At 39.6% G+C, this 20,448-nt stretch overlaps 3 protein-coding genes across 3 annotated transcripts; 2 read left to right on the forward strand and 1 right to left on the reverse strand.

Moving 5' to 3' along the window:
• Positions 1-260: 260 nt before the first annotated feature.
• On the reverse strand, positions 261-5,024 carry LOC306694701 (uncharacterized protein). Its single transcript, XM_079157644.1, has 10 exons — positions 4,935-5,024; positions 4,775-4,839; positions 4,576-4,684; positions 4,236-4,384; positions 3,944-4,086; positions 3,636-3,798; positions 2,631-2,724; positions 2,405-2,483; positions 1,740-1,813; positions 261-1,652 (listed from the first exon to the last, which is right to left on the reverse strand). The coding sequence occupies exons 1-10, from the start codon at positions 4,961-4,963 to the stop codon at positions 668-670; spliced, it is 1,890 nt and encodes a 629-aa protein (XP_079013770.1). The 5' UTR covers positions 4,964-5,024; the 3' UTR covers positions 261-667.
• A 711-nt stretch (positions 5,025-5,735) lies between these two features.
• Positions 5,736-9,488, forward strand: LOC306695268 (uncharacterized protein). Its single transcript, XM_079158471.1, has 9 exons — positions 5,736-5,796; positions 6,557-6,624; positions 6,807-6,854; positions 7,005-7,069; positions 7,166-7,203; positions 8,099-8,178; positions 8,637-8,699; positions 8,772-8,822; positions 9,103-9,488. Exons 2-9 carry the CDS (start codon positions 6,613-6,615, stop codon positions 9,154-9,156), a joined length of 411 nt encoding a protein of 136 aa, XP_079014597.1. The 5' UTR covers positions 5,736-5,796; positions 6,557-6,612; the 3' UTR covers positions 9,157-9,488.
• A 623-nt stretch (positions 9,489-10,111) lies between these two features.
• Positions 10,112-16,452, forward strand: ddias (DNA damage-induced apoptosis suppressor). Its single transcript, XM_079184809.1, has 5 exons — positions 10,112-10,413; positions 10,681-10,842; positions 11,343-11,442; positions 12,712-13,025; positions 13,955-16,452. The coding sequence occupies exons 1-5, from the start codon at positions 10,292-10,294 to the stop codon at positions 15,711-15,713; spliced, it is 2,457 nt and encodes an 818-aa protein (XP_079040935.1). The 5' UTR covers positions 10,112-10,291; the 3' UTR covers positions 15,714-16,452.
• The last annotated feature ends 3,996 nt before the right edge of the window (positions 16,453-20,448 follow it).

A 20,448-nucleotide genomic window follows, 5' to 3' on the forward strand; every position in this document is an offset into this window, starting at 1 on the left:
TAAATAGTTTTTTTCCACCACAGTTGCTCAGCAGTTCCAGAGAAGAGCTATGAGGAAGTCATTTCACAAGCCCGAATAGCACCAGCTCATTACGACAGCTATCTGGTTTCAGACGTTTACTCAGTTTGAATGTATTTTTCTTTAAAAGGCTCAGTATTGATGGCCAAATTGGGTACATATGATGTTGACTCCTCTTGTCAAACTAAGCTTAGAGAGAGATTTAAATTATCTCCCAGAAATGAGCCTTCTGTTAACTCACATTTATTTTTGTATGTACAAACTTTAGGGATTTCTGTCACATCATAGGCAGTCATACACAGTTGCAACGTATTCATGAATTAAACAAATGTTTAAGTTGATATGGTGCAACGCCAACAACAAATATGCAAGACACACTTTAACAGTCACGTCACAGTTGAGAAACCAATGTCATCAAAAAAGTCCATTTGTTAACTGTTCTGGAGCTTTCGTCGTATCACATGATCTTCATGTGCAGATATCCATGACAAAGGTATCGTATGACAAAGGTATGATTTAAAGAGTAGGAACACCATTCACTGTCTGTTACATCCGCCTCTACCTCACTCTCATCATTTAAATTTCTCAGCAATGTTTTTCAGCAATATAAAAAATGACACACAAAAAACGAATGCATACAAATTCAGCCCTACACACTCTGATAGCCACTGTCTGAGGTTAATGGCATAGACTGGTCAGCAGGGATCAAACAGAGAAAAGGTCTTTGGAGCTCAGAGAGACACTGGCCTCCCTGGACATTGTTAATGAAACATGGGAAGCTTTGAGGCATCTTTGTCAAGAATTCCTCTGTATACCTGTTTGAATGTTCCTCTTTCTCATCACTTCTCTCCTCGGGAAACAAAATATCAGGCTGCTCCACCAGATTCTGAAATGGCTGGTAGTCGTCATCCACTTGAGGAAAGCTGCACGAGCCTGCAGGCACACAGCCGTAGCAAGGGTTTTCATCACATATAGCTGCCCCTTCAGTTTTTACATGTTGCTTTGTCGCACCATGAACCGCCTCCTCAGAGCTCTCACAATTGGCCTCAACTCTGGACACAGGATCACATGACCCAATTGTGTTGGTGCCGCTACAGACGGCGGACAAACTGGAGTCTTCTGCATATGAAAATCCCCCAGAATCTGCATTGCACTGCTGATATGACATGTCCATTGGCATAATAGATGGAACCCCTGGTAGTAAATTAACAAGTAGACAAGTTGGTGCCTGTGGGTTAACACAGGTCACAATGTCACCCGCACTAGGATGGTATGCAGAGTCACAAAGCATTTCAGCCGGCGTCTGGACCTCAGAGCTGTCCGTCAGAATCTGATGTGGGCAGCTGGGATTGAGGATGGAATAGGTTTTGTTGTCAAAGCTGGTTGAACAACAACTCATGTCATCAGCTTGGACACCACAAGGGTTGTATGGAGAGGAGAGTAAACCACTGTCTTTGGTGGTCAAAGGTGAAAACGGGCCAAAATTGGCAAAGACTTTTTTAAGGGCATCATCAACACAAGCTATAATGTCAGCAGGTTCTGTATTAGCATAACTGAGACAAGAAGAGCCAGTACTGATTCCACTGCTTTGCTGAAGGCTTCCACTGCTAGTGTCTCCCGGTGAACCCTTTGACCTGAATAGATAGAAACAGATTACTTAAAGAGCCAAAATCAAACACATAGAATTCCTTAAGGAAATGTTCTAGTGCAGCCACACTAACCATAGTTTGCTGTCATCTGGAACAAGGAGCTCAACACAGGCAGGGGAGACGACGATTGTTCCAGGCTCAAAGACCTGCAACAAGGAGGATAAAAACAATTAAAACTACAGATTTGAAACATTTTGGTTAAATGAGTCAATTTGTAAAAGATAGATACTCCATTAATGATTTAACAGTACAGGAAAAAAAACATTTTTAAATTGACTTGTTTGACACATTTACTGAAAGTGGAGAAGTTTAAAGTTAATCATTAAGATGTCAGTCTTGGTTGGTTTGGTGAAACCCGTACCAGGGTTGCTGGTGGTAACAGCAAGAGCAGTTTATTACTACAAGAAACGTCTGCTGAGCAGCTACTTTGTCACAAATACAACACACAACTGTTACATATAACTAGTATACTAGTATACAACTGCTATATATGTTTACAGTGCAGCCATACAAACTCTATACTGTATTGAAACAATGTTTCAATTAAACAGTAGAATGCAGAATGTAAATGCATTGAAAGGCTAACGTTAAAAAATGCCAAGACTAAACAGCATTAAAAAAATATGCTGCTCACATGTAATTAAGTAAAATAAACAGATGCAACAATTGAAGCTGCAAGTTTTTGTTTTTATTTTTATTTTCAGCCAACATCAACTTTACATCACTAGGTGACTCACCTTTGGCTTGCTTGGATGAATAACACCAAGTTTGGGATTTGGACATTTGGCAACTGTGTCCCACCACTTTGTTTTGAGCCTGAAATCAATTGGACGAATAAATTAACAAGAATCCTAAACATGTCACATAAACACAACATAGGAGTTACAGTGTTTAAAGGAAAAGCCTTGCATATAATTCACTAACAGAGAAATGCAAAAACAATTTTTTATCTGCATGACTTACTTTACATAACAGATGAATATCACACCGGTGATGATGACTGCAGCAAAACTGAGGCTGAGGATGATAGCCAAGGCCAGGGTAAATGGGGACATAGCTGTGAAGTAACATTTATGAGGTAAATTTAGAAATCACAAATGACATGCAGTAGAGAGATAAACTAGAGACAAGTGCGTGGCAAATAACTGTAGATTTGCACCAGGGTTGTATCATGTGGAACGGGATCCACAATGACAGCTTGTGGGACGATTCAACACCTATGAATACTGTATAATGCATCAGCAGCTGTTGGTGTTGTCACTTCTTTAAAGTGCCATGTGGTTACAAAAATATTTTGATTTGAGTGACCACATTTCATTACAGAAGTTAATTTGACCAAACATGCACAATTCATATGTACACACACCAGCTTAAAGACAAATAAGATCCAAATATGGATCCGTTTTTGTTGTTGTTACCTATTAATTACCTATTACCTTATGTTGCACTATAGACTAAAATAGCCAACAAAATCACTTTGAACAGCCATGAGAGCCACTTGCTCTCAGCTCATATGGTTATGGAATCTCACACACACACACACACACACACACACACGCACACACACACACACACACACACACACACACACACACACACACACACACACACACACACACACACACACACACACACACACACACACACACACACATCAGTTTAGTTGTGTGCATTTGCTAAATTTGGCCAGCAGAGCTTCATAATACAGCCTCAATGCCTACAAGGAACCAGGAGAATAGCACATATTTGACCCATAGGGCAAACGAGAAAATGGCTAAAGTATGTATATGTTTTCATGCTGATTTTGTAGGCCTTTGGTGCCATGATGTGATGTTTATGATTCTTGATTGAATGATAGATATCATTGTGTCGTGTAGTGTGACCTGATTGGTCTACGTGGGTCTATCAACCTATTTAAGATATGCTCTCCCATTGTTATAAATAAAAAACTGAGAAGATGACACTTACCGGTTGTGAATTCCACCTCTTCACTACTGTCACTGAACCTGTCACTGAGGTTTATGTAGGTTTTCACGCTGACAACATATGTTGTGCTTGGGTCCAAGGGTCGACCAAGTATTTCATAGGAATTCCATTCATTACTTGTAGTTGGTGTGACCATTATAGGTTCCTGGTATGGAGAAACAATAATTATAAAAAAACAGCAATCATAGTCTCTTTAACTTACTGGCAACCTGACATAACCAAATGGCCAAGACTAAGTCTAGGACAAATCATCTCAGTGTTTAATGAAATGTATATGAAATTGCTCCTACCGTTTTTGTGTCTCCTTTTTTATAGTAAGTCAAATAATGTTCCAATTCCGTCCTGATAGAAGATGCCATGTGTGTATCCCACATGACTTGAAAATTTCCATTGGATTCTTCCACTGAGCGGATTGTTGGGGTTTTAGGCTTTACTGTAGAAGAAGAGAGATAAGAATAGTAAGAGGAATGTGTCATAACCTCCATCCAGTTTGACATCCATTCACTCTTCACCTGGATCTGGATCCGTCTATCACTGGCATCTACAGGTTATTTGTAGGTACTTTAATTGAAGTCAACTCACTGCTGTCTGTGACGTTGATGATTTGGGATTCTATGATTTTCCCTCCTTTCCGAACTGTGGCTGTATGATTCTCCCCCGGGATCAGAGTAATTTCAATGGAGCAACAACACCGTCCATTGTCACATTGTGTGAAAGTGCTACTCCCATTCCTGTGGAATACAAGATGGCATACATCATGTTCTAAATAGCCTATATGATATATTTATATTTCAGTTGATATTTAATATTACAAAAGAAAAACAACGCCCGAATCGACCCATCATTCAAAACCAAGCTAAAAAATACAGAATAAATGGCTTCGCAGTGAAATAGGCTAATAACAAAATGAAATAAATCTCACTCATTGAAGTCGTTGCCCCGGAGAGTCAAACTGTATTCAGTGCAGTTTTGTGCTTCAAAGTGGCAAAAGAATTCCGTAATAAAGTCGTTGGTACAGTCAAGATTTTTTCCTAAAAGAGACATTACACAAAGAGAATAATTATGATAATGAGTTATTGCATCGACTATATAAACCATGTCTACATTTCCACTATACGTACCAGAGAGAGCTGTTGCAATATTCCCTAAAATTAGCAGGACAAAAGATATCCTATCACGGACGCGCCTGAAAGAAAAAGCAATAGCAGATATTTTCTTCACTTTCATGCGACAGATTGGATGATTGAAGTAACACAGACACTTTCTAAGACTCCGGATTACCTCTTTAAATCCATGCTGAAACGATTCATTCCACTTTTCCTTCGAAAACAACAATCCAAGTCACCTACGAAGCCTTTTGTGAAAGTTGAACGTAGGCGTGTTTACATGACAGTCTTCCTGATATGGAAAGCTGTTACTGGAAATGTTGCGCCACTAACTCCATGGAAGAGCCTCACACGCCCATTTCCTCAAAGAGTGAAAAGAAGGCAACACACTCCCCCAGGCGACAGCAGATTTTAGTGCAAGCTATACTAACATAAATCATAGTGTAGAATGATAAAATAATAATGAGTGAATAACCGGGATACACCATAGCGATAAAGGTGTAATAGTTGGTCATATGGATTAAAAGTGGGGAAAGAATGTCTATGTATCCATCTATCCATCTATCTATCCATCTATCCATCTATCCATCTATCTATCTATCCATCTATTCATCTATCCATCTATCCATCTATCCATCTATCTATCCATCTATCCATCTATCCATCTATCCGTCTATCCATATATCCATATATCCATCTATCTATCTATCTAGTGCCATCCAGTGGATAATCGGTGTTTCGCATGTTGAATTAAATTAAATTTACCTTTCTTGGGTACCCAAAGTAATTTCATTATCTACTTGTGCAGTTATTATTCTGACTAATCTGTCTGATGTAGGACACTTTAAAATTAACATATTGGAGAGCAGAGCACATTTATAAAGACTTATGTTGAAAGTCCCTATCCGGAAGTCGCAGGTAGCCTACTCTCGTGTCTCGTGCTGCTGTTCGGATGATTAAAATGTCTAACGTCAGTTTTCACAGATCCCCACGTGCATCAAAGGCTTGGATCGCTCTGAGACGGCTCGACAAAAACGGTTCGTATGTTTCTGCACCTGTTATGACTTTACAATCAGTTATTGATTATTCTTCAGCCACTGCTCTCTGTTTGTGTCCGTCTGCGTCGGTGTCCATGTCAACCAGCCTCTTTAACCCATTAAAGACTCATTAAACGCTCATATTTCTGTCATGGACATGGTGTAAATCCAGCATACTCACGTTATTCATACATTCATCTTTTTCTCTTTGTTTCTATACTTCAGCAATTGGTCAGCTGTAGCGATTGAGGCTATTGTATCCATAAATGGTCAATGAGGAGAGCAGCAGCTGTATTTGACTGTTGAGTGTTTTAGTCTCAGGTGTAGTATTTTTAAGAGGGAAATAAACACCTATTTAATCTGAATATGGATTACTGTAAAACGAAATGATTAGAGCCAGCCCTGTGGATGGTGTGTGTGTGTGTGTGTGATAGCGTTTTATTATCTAATGTTTTTCCACAAAAGTGAAAATTCTACTGCTGCTCCCTCTTTGAAATATTCAGAATATATGAAGATGCAAATATTTTCTTTATGTCAAAAGTTTAAATACTGGACATTGGGTAAAGTCACTGTAACGGTGTACTCGCTTTACTTTACTTCATTATTTACTGGTTTCATTCCAATATTTGAAATAATTTTCTTTTTGTTTTGAGATGTTTTGGTTTGTTCAGGTGGTTTTGCGTCATTAATAAAGCCAGTAGTTACAACACTTTTTAAAGGTTGACATATTAGAAAGCATCTCATGTTGTATCCGTTGCAGACGACAGAGTGGTGGCTCTTCGAGAAGTGTCCATTCCTCCAGCAGCTGAGGCCACCATGATCATACAGGTGTGCAAGTGAACTCCACCTGTTGTTTTTATTACTGGACCGACATAGTATGTTCTTGTTCACCTATTTAATATAAGAAATATAGAACATTTAAATATTAAAGATAATTATTAAAAAGATAAATAACTAAAGCTCTGTGTTTTCTTTCATGTTGTATATTTTCACGTTAAATCTTTTGTCAGATTATCACCACTACCTTTGGGCTGAACTCTTCCGATGTCATATTCAAGGTACAATGACTCTTTTGCCCTAATGTTAGAGATGTAGCCCTACTACAGAAAGGCATGTGTCTGCAGAATATTGTTAAAAAGAAAGACTAATCTGTTTTTGGTTGCAGCCGAAATTATCAAATGATCACTTGTGCTTTGGTGTGTTTGCAGTTAAGGAACCACCGCAGCTGTCTGATCCCTCTGAACAGCTCGATCCCTGCTAACAGCAAGCACATGTAGGAGTCTTTGACTGCACACAGAGTTAAGTCTATACATCTACTCAGTGCATATTCTTATTAATTACTACTGGTGTCATGTGTTTTTCACCACAGGCCTTATGTGCTTGAGGTAGCCAAGATCTTTCAGCATGGTAAGAGTGGACTCACTTTTTTTTCTCTTTGACAGTGTTTTCTTAAACTGTGGGTCAAAATCTGGACAGCTTCTACATTACACAACGCTGTTCATAGAATAGCAACACGTAACAACCACCTCGAAAGCTTGCTGATAATATAGTATATCTTGTTTTTTTTCATCCATTAATTAATAGTTTTCCATTTCGATTTTTATTTAAATGAAACAAACGAGATATGACATAAATCGTTATCTTTAGAGATGCTGGTGGGCACATTTTATTACACTTAGCCAGAACTAGGCTAGGTTTCCCTCTGTATCAGTTCTGGGAGCTAAGCTAAGCTAACTGTCTGTGGGCACCCGTATAAACAGATAATAAATGACAATATAAGAAAACACAGTTGTAGTAATATGAAAATATGTCGTCACAGAAGAAGTTATAATTGTTTACAAATATTGTACATTAATAAACACTATATGGCACCCATGGCTGCATACAACTACATTATAGTGTTAAATACTGTTATACTAAAGCAGATGACATTTAGATTATGACATAAATCCTGGTTACATATAGTACAGGTTCAACCAAAATGGATTGCAATACAGTTCGATTCACAAAGGAGGAGAAAAGGCAACACAGTATCGCTAATCATATAGTTCCTGGATAACTACACATCTGTCCACAGCTAAAAATGTTTATAAGCATCTGGATTTGTTGGTACTGTATATTGTATTCTCCTTTGTGCATTAGAACACATAGTAGTTGCTGCAGAAATGTGATAGTACTCCTTTACTTTTGCATAAATCAGTTATTAGCCATATTAATTTCTCTCACAAGTGAAACTCAAATTCAGTGTGAAGGAAAGGCAAGTTTTAGATATGTGTAACGGATGTGATGTCTCTGGTCCCAGTGCGTCCCAAGCCCAGAACCATTACCATGACTGTGATCAACAAGAGCATGAAGACCAGGCTACAGACTATTGACAAGAGGGTAGGATTATGAATGATTCATTCAGATTCACTCAGCAGTGCTGCTCCAACATAAAATTACCTTCCTCTTTGGAGGAGAAAATGTTCAACCACGTGTCCTTTGAAATAGCCCTTCAGTATAATTTATTTAAAACTATCAATGAGATTATAATGTAGAACAACACTTCCAATAACAATACAACAATACATCTTCTCTGGGAAGGGGGAAGTTCTTTTCCTTCAGACAAATGAGAAATTAACAAAGTGATAGCGTTGATAATTTTTTAGAAGCGTTTTTAAGATTCAGCATTTTGAATTTGGATAGATTTTTTTGTGGCTAGCACAAGCTGAAGTTTGCCTGTTTTATTGTATATATTCACTTTTAAAATGTCCCATTTTTCATGGGATTTGTATTCTGTATTGATCTTAAAGCTTTATTACTTGCCAGAACTTGCATTATGATTCCGTGTTTTATTACAGATTCAGAGACTGGAGGAACTTCTGCCTCAGATCAAACTCAGACACAATGAAAAACTAAGCCAGGTATTTGAACTTTGATAGTGTATCTCCACATCCACTTGACCGCGTAACACTTACGTGTCTGTCTTGTCGCAGGAGATTGAATGTCTCAACCAGAAGTTGAGGTTTCTTCATAAGAGAATGCAGGTGAGTCATTGTGATCATGACCTTGTTGAAGTTTTTACCTCTTTAGTCATTCTGATCAAACATAGAAAACCTAACTTAATCCAATTAATGTCTAAACCTTGCAAATTGCAATTTTTCAGAAAATATAGTATTTAGCTGCAACAGTCTCAGAAACACTCTTTAGAAATATTTTCATGTATTCTCCAAGTCTCTACGTTGTTTCTGCAGTCTTTGTATTTCTTACTGCATGTCATTATTTTTCAGTTTCATGTTTGCACACACTTCCTTGCTCTGTTTTAAGGTGGCAGATTCTCGCAGCTGGAAGGGGGTGCTGACCAGAGCCCCTCTGTGGTAACAAACACAAACCTTCAGTGGGACTATGGTTACTCTCTTCATTCACATTTTACAACTTATTTTAATAGCTGCATATACACCCTTCCTACAAAGTATTTTGAGTGGATTAACTGATATTTATAATATGTAAAACAGAATTATTTTATATATTTTTCTGTCAGGAAATGTAGTCACTTTGGTATAATTGAGTAACAACATATTTGTAACACTTTTGTGCCGTGCGTTACTAGAACTACAATGGTAGCCAACCTATGGGTTGACCAAATGGTTAAATGTAACCTGTGATATAACCTTATGTTGTGTACACCATGAAATCAATTAAATAAAGGGGAAAAAGTGAGATTGTCTTTTCTTTTGGTGAACGGTTGCAATATTCAAAACCACAGAGCCTCAAATACCATAGTATTGTAATATAAAGTCCATGCTTTTTCAGTTATAACTGTGTTATCTTGCATCTCTACAGGATCAGATGGCACAGCCACTCACAAAACTGAATGTTTGCATCATTCTTTGCCAGACTTCACAAGACAAAATACAATTGTATTTGGAAATTACTTTTGGTACCAAAAGCAGGTCAATTTATTTATCAGAGAAATGTAACATGAATGCTTTTAGTATGTTGAATGTGTACACATATTAAAATATTCTTCTGTTGCATTGGCACTTTACAGAAGCGTTAATTCAGAGCCAAAAATACATTAACATGTTTTTTGTTTCTCTTTGATAATTGTTCTGCTCTCCCTATAAGTAAGTGAAATGCATATCAATAAAAAACAAGTCTTTTTATATTAAAATTCCTCCAGAATAAGCTGATTTATTTTACTGACAATCGTGTGTTCCACATCCAACCCAGTAGGCGGCGACAGTGCGCCTCTAAACTGTCTCTCCAACCGCCAGCAAACCAAAACAAGCAGAAGAAATACGCGGTGTAGAGGCAGTCTCGTTAAGTGTGTGTTTTGGCTCTGACCCACACATTGTTCTATCTTTATGAACAGTTGTTGGTGTTGAAGTTGCCGAGGTTACATGTAGCGTTAAGTTAATGCAACACTCGGTTAGCGTGAGGTTAGCTTGCTAGCTGCAGCCAAGTGTCCGTGCCTCAGAGTAACTTATCGTTACTCTCCAAAGAGGTCGGCTGGATGCCTGTGAGGCGGGCTCTGGTGGATTGTGTCGTGCTGTCTCTGCAGACTGCCTGTGTGTTTTATCCGTGCTGTAAAGACTGCTTCTCAAGGATTGATGCTGATCCGCAGGACACGACGAGGTAAACACACTAAACAACCAACGAAGAAGATTGATTCATTCAGTAAGGGGAAACAGTGGGTCCATGAAGTGTATTTTCAAAACTTTACAGTAACTAATTGAACTGAAATCAATACCAGCACTTCATTTAGTCTCACTGACAAATTCATCCTGAGGTAACGTTAGCTAGACTATTTGAAGGCTGTATTCTTGCAGTGCAAATTAGCTCTATAAAACACACTAACACATCCACACAAGTTCACCTGTATTTCCTGTCTGCCCACCACAGATGCAGATGTTCCAAGTGTGGTTACAGCTGTGTGAGGGAGCAGGTTGATTACAGATACCGTCTCTCACTGAGGGTGGCCCGGGACAGCTCCATATTTGGAGTAACAGTATTTGGAGCCAGCTTGAACCCATTCTTTGGCATTCATGCAAGAGGTTTACAGAGGTGAGCGACGGGAAGTTATCTTTCAACCAACTCAAAAATGTCTGCACTTATTACTCCTTTATTTAGGTACGATTTGGAGTCTCGGTGTGGTTTGCTCACTTGAAACCTCCTGGTCCACGTGCAGCATTGCTTCAGTATGCTGCACGTTGCAGTGGTTCCTCTGGAAAAGATGAAGCCACTTAGATCTTTTTAAGTTTCAGTTTTAGGTTCTCTTGTTGTAGTTAGAAGACTCAAGACTTTGGCCTAAACAACACGATTATTAGTATTAAATATCTGGCAAGTGTATTAACCTTTTATGATTTTTGTATTGTCAGGTAAGGTCACATAACTGTTATACAACACTGTGGTGAACCCGGTGTCGGTCAGAGGGAAGACACGCGTTTATTTTACCAGTGTTAACTGTGGCACATTTAAAAAGCTCATCTTGTTATCGGTGGTTTCTCTCTTTGCCAGTACAGTAAAAAGCATTGTGTGTTTCTGTTGCTTCTGTAATGCTGCAGGTTGGTGGAGAACTCGGATGGACCATCAACCAGATCCACGTTGCTGATGAAGGCGGTCGAGGATTGTTTCATCGGCAGACATTTTATCTTTGGTATAAAGGTACAGTTGCGATTATGTATTGCTCTACTTAGCTGATATTAGCTTATTATTACATACATATAGATATGTATCTAGGTGTATGTGTTTATGTTGGCCAATAGGTAACAAAAAGTTGCAGTACAGAAATGCCACATTTTTTTTGTAATTTAGAAACCAAGTCACCATTTCATAGTTTGCCCACCAGAGAGCTGTGACAAGTATCATCATGTTCAAAATTCTTTAAAACAAGACTAAGAGTCTACAGCAATGTTTCCGGGTAAGAAGGCTGTACTCTGATCTAAATCCTAAAGTTGCTCTGCTAATATGCAGATGTTTATATCTGGTATTCTAATGTTTACCATGTTTACCGTCTTACTTTAGCATAGCAGCATTTTAACATTTGCTAATTAGAACTGAGGCTGATGGGAAAGTCATTAGTTTTGCTGGAAAAAATACATTTTCACCTGATGATGGGGCTAGAGGAAGAATTAAGGGATCAACAAAGAGACTACAATTCATTCTTAGGGGAACGTGCACGTCTGTACCAAATTTCACAGCAATCCGTCCAACAGTTGTCAAAGACATTTTTAATAAAAAATCACAGATGTCGACCTCATGGTGGCAGTGGAGGAAAGATCAGGGGATCCCCAAAGTCTTTAGGATTCATCCTCTAGAAGCCGTGAATGCCTGTACTCTTCCAGTGCTACCAGCTTTCTCACTGGTTGCACCCTTTTGCATCTTACATGGTACAGCATCAATAGGCTAATACTAATGTTATATATAATAATTGAACAATTAAAGACCTCATTTGGCTGCACAAAGAGTGCTTTTACTTTTATACTTTAAGCCCATTTTATTGATTCAATACGGACATACTTTATCTAAGTAAGATTTTGAATGCAGGACTTTTCTTTGTCACAGTGTTTTTCGATTTGTGGTATTATTACTTTTACTTAAGTAAATGATTTTAGTACTTCCCCGACCACAGTCTGTCTCTATCCGCCTGCACTTTCAAATCGCAACTCACAAACTAAAATAAATGATCGCAAATGCCGACAGACCACCATTGTCTTTCCATCCCTAGAGCTGTGCTGCTAGTATCAAAACGTATCTAGGGTTATGTGTTAATGTTAAAAAAATGAACACAAAACAACATTTATATTGTTTTTTTACACCCAAATGTTCCAGTTTTGATCGGGCAACATGTCCAGAGTATGTGCTTAATTGAATTAGTTTAGTATTCAGGCTGCTTGCTCTCAAACATCCCTGGTCTTGTCTGTGTCCTTTTAGGTAACCCAAACAGAAAGTCGGCCTTGGTTAGGGGTGCCTGCTGCGAATGGCTCCAGCAGTAAAGAAGCAGTCCACTTTATTGCCAGTCAGATGATTCTCCCCACAGCTGCAGGCCTGGAAGGCTGCACAGTGCTCAGTTATTATCAGATCCTTCTTCAGAGAGCTGCAGAATACGAGCCGGGATCCACCGATCCCAGCAAAACCTCCAGACCCCCAGCAACTGCCCTGCTGCTGATTCATCAACATTGTCCAGCCGGCAGCTTCAATAACTCCACACTTCCTGCCTCAGGTCTTCTTTACCAGTCACCACAAAGGTAATAACATGAAGAAGCTACTGATAAGTATTGCTTTCTATCTGATAATTATCTCCGCCAAGCGTAGCCTGAGGAGATTGTGTGTTTGGTCGTGTGTGTGTGTGTGTGTGTGTGTGTGTGCATGTGCTTGTTTATGCATCTGAATGTCTGTCCATGGCTAATCTCGCAAATTTCTGGACCCATCAGCCTAATGTTTTTGGTGCTCAATTGTATCAAAGGCCTCTCATGGTTGATAAGAGTCAGTACCTCCAAGTCTGAGGCCGTGGTTATCTGCCAGAAAACGCTGGATTACGCCCTCCGTGTTAAGAGACAGTCACTGTCCAAAGGATGGATGGATGTTGAAGTTTCTCAGAGTCTTGAAAAATGGAGTGGGAGATGGATAGGCGGTTTGCTGCAGCGTCAGGTGAGGCCTCCCGGATGCCTCCCTTTAGAGGTTTTGATGTCCAACTGGTAGGAGGCCCTGGGGTAGACCCAGAAGATGCTGGAGTTATTATATATCTCGGCTGTCTTGGGAACGCCTCAGCGTCTCCCAGGAAGAGCTGGAACATGTTGCTGGAGAGAGGGACGTCTGAATTACCCCGCTAAGCCTGCCGGGCCTCGGATAATGAATGAATAAATTAAGGATGAATGTATTCTTACGAGCTCACTGTTTGGCCTGTGAGCTCCTAAGAATTGTGGCCCTAAAAGTGTTTTCTTTTAAATGTAAGGAAAAAAATCAACACACTGAAATTGCGAAGAATAAATCTGACGGTCTTTATCAAAAAAGACGAGCGATGAGTCTGTCTATGGACGGTTCTAAGTGTCTTTTGAAACCTTCTGTAAGTCTGCTCATGATTCTCTCCATCTACTGTAAAAAATAAGGCTAGTTTCACATGCTTTTTATCTTTATACTTCACATGTACCTTTTCATTTTTTTCTTTTCATCCTAGTTCACAGTACCAAGATGGCACCCTTGCTCCCACCCCTCCATGGGAACAGTCCCTTGGACTGGTTACTTCATCAGCAGAGCAGGAGGAAGGCTGCAGTCTCCTGGACAGCGGAGATGAGAACAGCCGACAGACAGAAAACAGAAAAACACCACATCGTGCACAGAGAGGCTGCCCGGAGAACCGTGAAGTCACAGAGGAGAAAGCGCTGTCACCTCTTCTTTCTTCAGATTGCGGTACTTCCAAATACCCGTGCTCATCAACTGAGAAAGCCGTTGGAAACACGTCCATCCTGAACACTGGGTGGAGTCCCCCCACACCTGGCCACAGCATCTCCAAGGAGAAGACGTTTTCTACCCGACAACTCACCCAAACATTTTTGTCGAGCTCCTTGGCTTGGGACGATTTGCCGTTCTCTGAGAGTCTTTCCGAGTTTTTGTGTGAAGATGACAAACATTTTGACATTGTTGGTGAAACGGAGCCACATCTCAATGTGCGAAATACGAAAGAAACAAGAAACAACCTGGAAATCAGTCCACAAGACAATAGCGTATCACATAAATCCACTGCTGCTTGTCAAACACAGATAACAGACATCCGACCACAGCTATTACTGGATATCACCAATACACCTGTACCGAATGGAGGTGACGGACATGATTTACCCGACCACATGTATCAGACCCCTGTTGGATGTGCATTCAAGAGTCCAGTCAGGAACATTTGTACCCACGAGTGTAATCAGGAGGATGAGAAAGCTCCTTCTCTGTCTTCTGAAAATGAAGAAGAGCAGCTTGAAGGGGATACCTACAATTGTTCTGCAGACCTATTCAGTAGCTCACTCCTTAACGAAATGAGCACAAACAAACTCGACACGCGTGCCGAAACTGTCAGGCCGAGCACAGAAGCGTGCACACTGCTTCCCAAAGCTAACAAACGGCACCTGAGGAGTGAAAAGGATTCACATTCAACACCAGACAAACAGAGACGGAAACGTAAAAAATGCATTAACAGAGAAAGTTTAATTCCAACAGGCACACAAGGTCTTGATTTCATCCCTCCCTCTCAGTCCACCCCCATAGTAAAAGTGAAAGGCTCACCTGCCTCCTCATACAGAAACTTGTCATCAGCTGAATTCAGTTCACAATTTGACATTAAAAAGTCAGCCAATGGCACCTCTCCTCTTTGTAAATCAAACTGTGGCAGTGCTCACCAGCTGTCCCAGTGTGACAGAGAGTCTACAAAAGAAAACCTGATGTGGTGTAAGACTTCCAGCCACAGATGTAACCCCGAAAGGGGGTTCTGGAAACCAGACGAGCATAAAAAACGTCTGCTGGATCAGCAGCACCCAGGGGTCCAGAGAGGGTCTCTGAACACGGGGTCAACCGGAACCATCAACCCCGGGTGTGACTCAAGTGATTGTGATGTGACTGTCTGTGACTATGAGGACAGTGAAGTTATTATTCCTCCGACTCCTGTTGCTGAAACACGACCGAGTGTGAAGCTCAGAAGGAGAATGCAGACTGGAAACAGCAGCAGCAGCAGTAGTTTAGGTTATTCTAGGGGAGGGCAGCAGGGAGACGGAGTTTATTGTAAAAGAACTCAAACCTTCACACCATCACAGAGAGGGCTGGCACGAACAGAAGAATGTGACCGTGAGACGGTTGATGAGGGGATTCTGGACGGATCTCATTGTTACCTCCTGGAGGATGAGAACGAGTCATGTGATTGGTCCAGAGATCTGTTCTCTGACTCGATCTGAGAGGTTCTGTTGCAGACGATCTTGACACATTGATCCAAAAAGAATTAACTTTTTGAAATGTATTTCAGCTAGTACTCCACTCTGTGCGGAAGGATCTAAGAATAGATCCCATACATCGAATACTAAACATAAGAGAGAGGCTGTTGAAAGGTACATGTGCATCCTTACTTGCACCACTTTCTGCTATTTTGCACTTTATCTTTATGTAATCATTTGTGGGTTCAGCAGCCTCAGGCACACCTATTGACGTGCAATTTCCATTGACAAACGTGCAGTAAAATGGGTGACTCGCCAGAAGAGTGAGAGCTGGGGCAACTTCTTATCAATGCCTATGATTTTATAATGAGTCAAAAAATGAATCGCATATGGATTTATTGTTTGGATGAACACGTACTTTTAGGGATTGATTTGAAAAGGAAGATTGTCTTGTTATGCACTTTTAAATATTCAAAGGCTTTAAGTGGAAATGTCTCGTTAACTAAAAGCTTCAGATCAAATGAACTTTTGAACATTCAGGTGTGTAACTCTTTTTTTTTTTTACCTTGTTTGAGGTATTTGGACCATAACATGTTGGATTTGTCCCTGACGCATTGCTGACTCTGTGTTTTTAAGACTTTCTGCTGCTGCACCCTCGTCATTGCTGCATTATACTCATAACCCTGTCGGTTCTACAACCATGAATGCTATTAAAGTAAAGTAAAAGGATGAGGTGTATGATTCGGTTGTTATCTGATCAATTAACCGCTGATTTAAAATATAAAAATTATTGACACAGACATTTTTTCTTGCGTCTCAGTCTTTATTAATAAAAAAAAGTAGAGGCAGACAAGACTGGTGATGGAATGAAAACCCCCAGCTGGAAGTGAACCAGAGTCTTCCACTTTCAGTATACGATATGTACCCCAAGGCCGACAAGACGCGCTGTCACTTTTAGAACGCTGTTCTGCGGCCACTGTTTGTTTTTTGAAGGGGTGTTAATGTAGTGATGAGTGTGGACGGTGTCATGCCAGGGAGCTAAGAATAGCAAGTCTCCAAATATCATGTCTACAATGTCCTGGATGTGTGAGTATGAGACAGTGAGATCAAGATGATACTTGTACAGATGGAACAAGGAGTTAACAGCTGGAGTGTTGTATGGAACGTGTTGCAGAAGCAGGGCTGGTATGTACTCTTCTGGGTATGCCGAGATGTGTGTGTGTCTTATGTGGAAGTTAAAGCATTTGGTTGATCCCGTCTGTTCTAAGTGTCACACGTAGCAAGTTCGCGTTCAAGCTCCTGAGGTACACTTGGGACATATCTTGTCATGATATGTGTCATGAACCTTTACTTTGGGCTTGGAGCCAGAAAGCCTTTCGAGTAAAGGCTTTCGGGGCTTGTGTTTTAGCCGTACTACTGTAGCAGGGTGGCTCTGTTGGTCGGTTGGTCCGTCACTTCGGTCCAGACTGAAATATCTCAACGACTGTAGATTTCCATTAACGTTTGGTACAGACATGCATGTTGCCCAGAGGATGAATCTTAATGACTTTGAGAATCCCCTGACTTTCCCTTTAGTTTTCCTCCATTAGAGTAAAATAATCCTTCCACTTGACCATGATATCGGGTGTCGACATTCAGGGTCTTTGTGAACATTGGTGATCCCCTGACTCCTCATGAAGCGCCGTCATTCGGTCAAAATTACAATCTGTCCTGTAAGTCCAGCACTACAGCCTCTAAGTTTCTCCCCTGTTAACTTAAAAACTACAAAACTGGGAACTCCCCCCAAAAAATCTGTATATTTGCAAGTCATTGAGCCATGCTACACCTGTTGAGAGCCCCTGTTCCTAAATGTGATGCAATTGTACAAAATAAGTGACATGTTGTCTATGTGGCGTGCTCTTGCCGTGCTTCTGCACGTTGAGACCACTTTACACTGTATGCATGTGTTGTTTGCATAAATAGGTCAAGAACAAGACCCTGTGCTGTACTTTGTGCAGAAAGGTAGTCAAGGACATTTGTACTCAACAGTTTAAGACACAGAAGTGTGTGTGCGCCAGAGAATTCTGGCTCAGTTCCTACTATAATAAAAATAGTGATAGAGTGGTAGTAAATATAAAACCAAGTGTCGGTTCATGTGCTTTGAAATACAAAGCACTGTATGTACAAAGTAACATTGTGATTTTATAAGATCTGAATGTAAATATCATTCTATAACTTGGGTGTAAAAAGAGGTGTCTAGTATAATATAATAATATTAAAAAGCTTGTAGTGTCTACATCATTAAAAAAGACAGAATTTTCCAACCACTGTAGGTCTTAATCAGTGCTAATAACACGCAAACAACATGAGTGCGGCCTCACCTATATAGTAGCAACAACCAATGAGAGGCAATCACATGACCCGGATAATAACATTACTGGTGAAACACATTTAAAATGCACAGAATAAAATGGGATTACGCTGATTATTTTAATATTTATTTCTACCTCATACATAGGATAGGTACCCATACATAGGGTTTAATATAGACAGTGAGAAAAACAGGGAAGAAACAGAAATACAGAGAAAAGAACAACATATTTAAAGAAATGCTATAGTCTATATCCTCATTGAGACGAGGATACTTTGCATCCAGTCGATAGATTCAAAAAGCTTCCTTTAATTAAGTTTCTGTTTTCTGTCTCCCTCTGACCAAAGGTTTAATGTGTGAGGTAAAGTTTCTTCTGAGTCTCCTGATTTAGCCACTATGAAATGGGCTTTTTAATATTTATTTCCTCATTGTGATGACATGTTTGAAGGAAAATGCTGTAGGACCTACTGTACTCTCACTAAGAATATGGTAGTTTAAAATGGGATCGACACAATGTGGCCGGCCTTTAGCCTTTACAAGATTTATAGATACAGTCCCAGAGCTTGATGTGTTTCCAAAAGTTGCAGCTGTGTGTGCCCAAGGGAGACCCGCTGTCCTTAGGACACACCTGGTATACATGAGCTCTGTCACCAAGCTACCAGTGAATGTAATCCCTCCAAACGAAAATGTTATTGAGTGCACACGTTACTAGTTTGTGTGTGTGTCAATATTGCTTAAGTTATAGCATAATTTCTTTCATCATTATTAGGGATAGGTAATGAAACCGGGTATTAAACCCCGGTGCAAATATATATTATGTTATTATGTTTTATTATAAAGATTATTTGAGTATTAGTAGTATGGCCTGATGGTAGTGCTTAGGGTAAATACAGACGCTTCGGACTTTTTCTTTTCTTCCTTGATAACTTAGGCGTGTTTTCAACTATAACTTGGGTGTAAAAAGAGATGACTAGTATAATATAATAATATTAAAAAGCTTGTAGTGTCTACATCATTAAAAAAGACAGAATTTTTCAACCACTGTAGGTCTTAATCAGTGCTAATAACACGCAAACAACATGAGTGCGGCCTCACCTATATAGTAGCAACAACCAATGAGAGGCAATCACACGACCCGGATAATAACATTACTGGTGAAACACATTTAAAATGCACAGAATAAAATGGGATTACGCTGATTATTTTGATATTTATTTCTACCTCATACATAGGATAGGTACCCATACATAGGGTTTAATATAGACAGTGAGAAAAACAGGGAAGAAACAGAAATACAGAGAAAAGAACAACATATTTAAAGAAATGCTATAGTCTATATCCTCATTGAGACGAGGTTACTTTGCATCCAGTCGATAGATTCAAAAAGCTTCCTTTAATTAAGTTTCTGTATTCTGTCTCCCTCTGACCAAAGGTTTAATGTGTGATGTAAAGTTTCTCCTGAGTCTCCTGATTTAGCCACTATAATATGGGCTTTTTAATATTTATTTCCTCATTGTGATGACATGTTTGAAGGAAAATGCTGTAGGACCTACTGTACTCTCACTAAGAATATGGTAGTTTAAAATGGAATCGACACAATGTGGCCGGCCTTTAGCCTTTACAAGATTTATAGATACAGTCCCAGAGCTTGATGTGTTTCCAAAAGTTGCAGCTGTGTGTGCCCAAGGGAGACCCGCTGTCCTTAGGACACACCTGGTATACATGAGCTCTGTCACCAAGCTACCAGTGAATGTAATCCCTCCAAACGAAAATGTTATTGAGTGCACACGTTACTAGTTTGTGTGTGTGTCAATATTGCTTAAGTTATAGCATCATTTCTTTCATCATTATTAAGGATAGGTAATGAAACCGGGTATTAAACCCCGGTGCAAATATATATTATGTTATTATGTTTTATTATAAAGATTATTTGAGTATTAGTAGTAGTAGTAGTAGTAGTAAAAGACGTTATAGGTTTATTTATCGGCCATTTTTAATGTTTTGATATAGCCAAAATTATTATCACGCTGAAGCGCATCTCTCTCTGTGTCTTCTCGCTATCGTTACACAAACGCACAAAACTAAGTCAGCAGTGGAGCCTGAAGTGAACCAGTTGATGTGAAGATAACTACGACAACTACACTCGTTACTGTTTAATGCAATGTAGCGCAATAAAAACATAGTAAAAAAGACCATACTTTATCAATACATCTGTTCAACAAGCATAAACATGTAAACATAATCAAATACTGAAAGCACTACAGTAGTTTCACTATTACTTGTGGCATCTACAACTATGGTCAGTATAAAGCTGGTATTCATTTCTATTTTATTTCTGCATTAAACATTTTGATTAAATTTTGTTATGTCCAAAATTGATTAATCTAACGGTAAACAAATTACTCTTTC

Source organism: Pholis gunnellus, assembly GCF_910591455.1.
Source record: "Pholis gunnellus genome assembly, chromosome: 1".
Taxonomy (NCBI): Eukaryota; Metazoa; Chordata; class Actinopteri; order Perciformes; family Pholidae; genus Pholis; species Pholis gunnellus.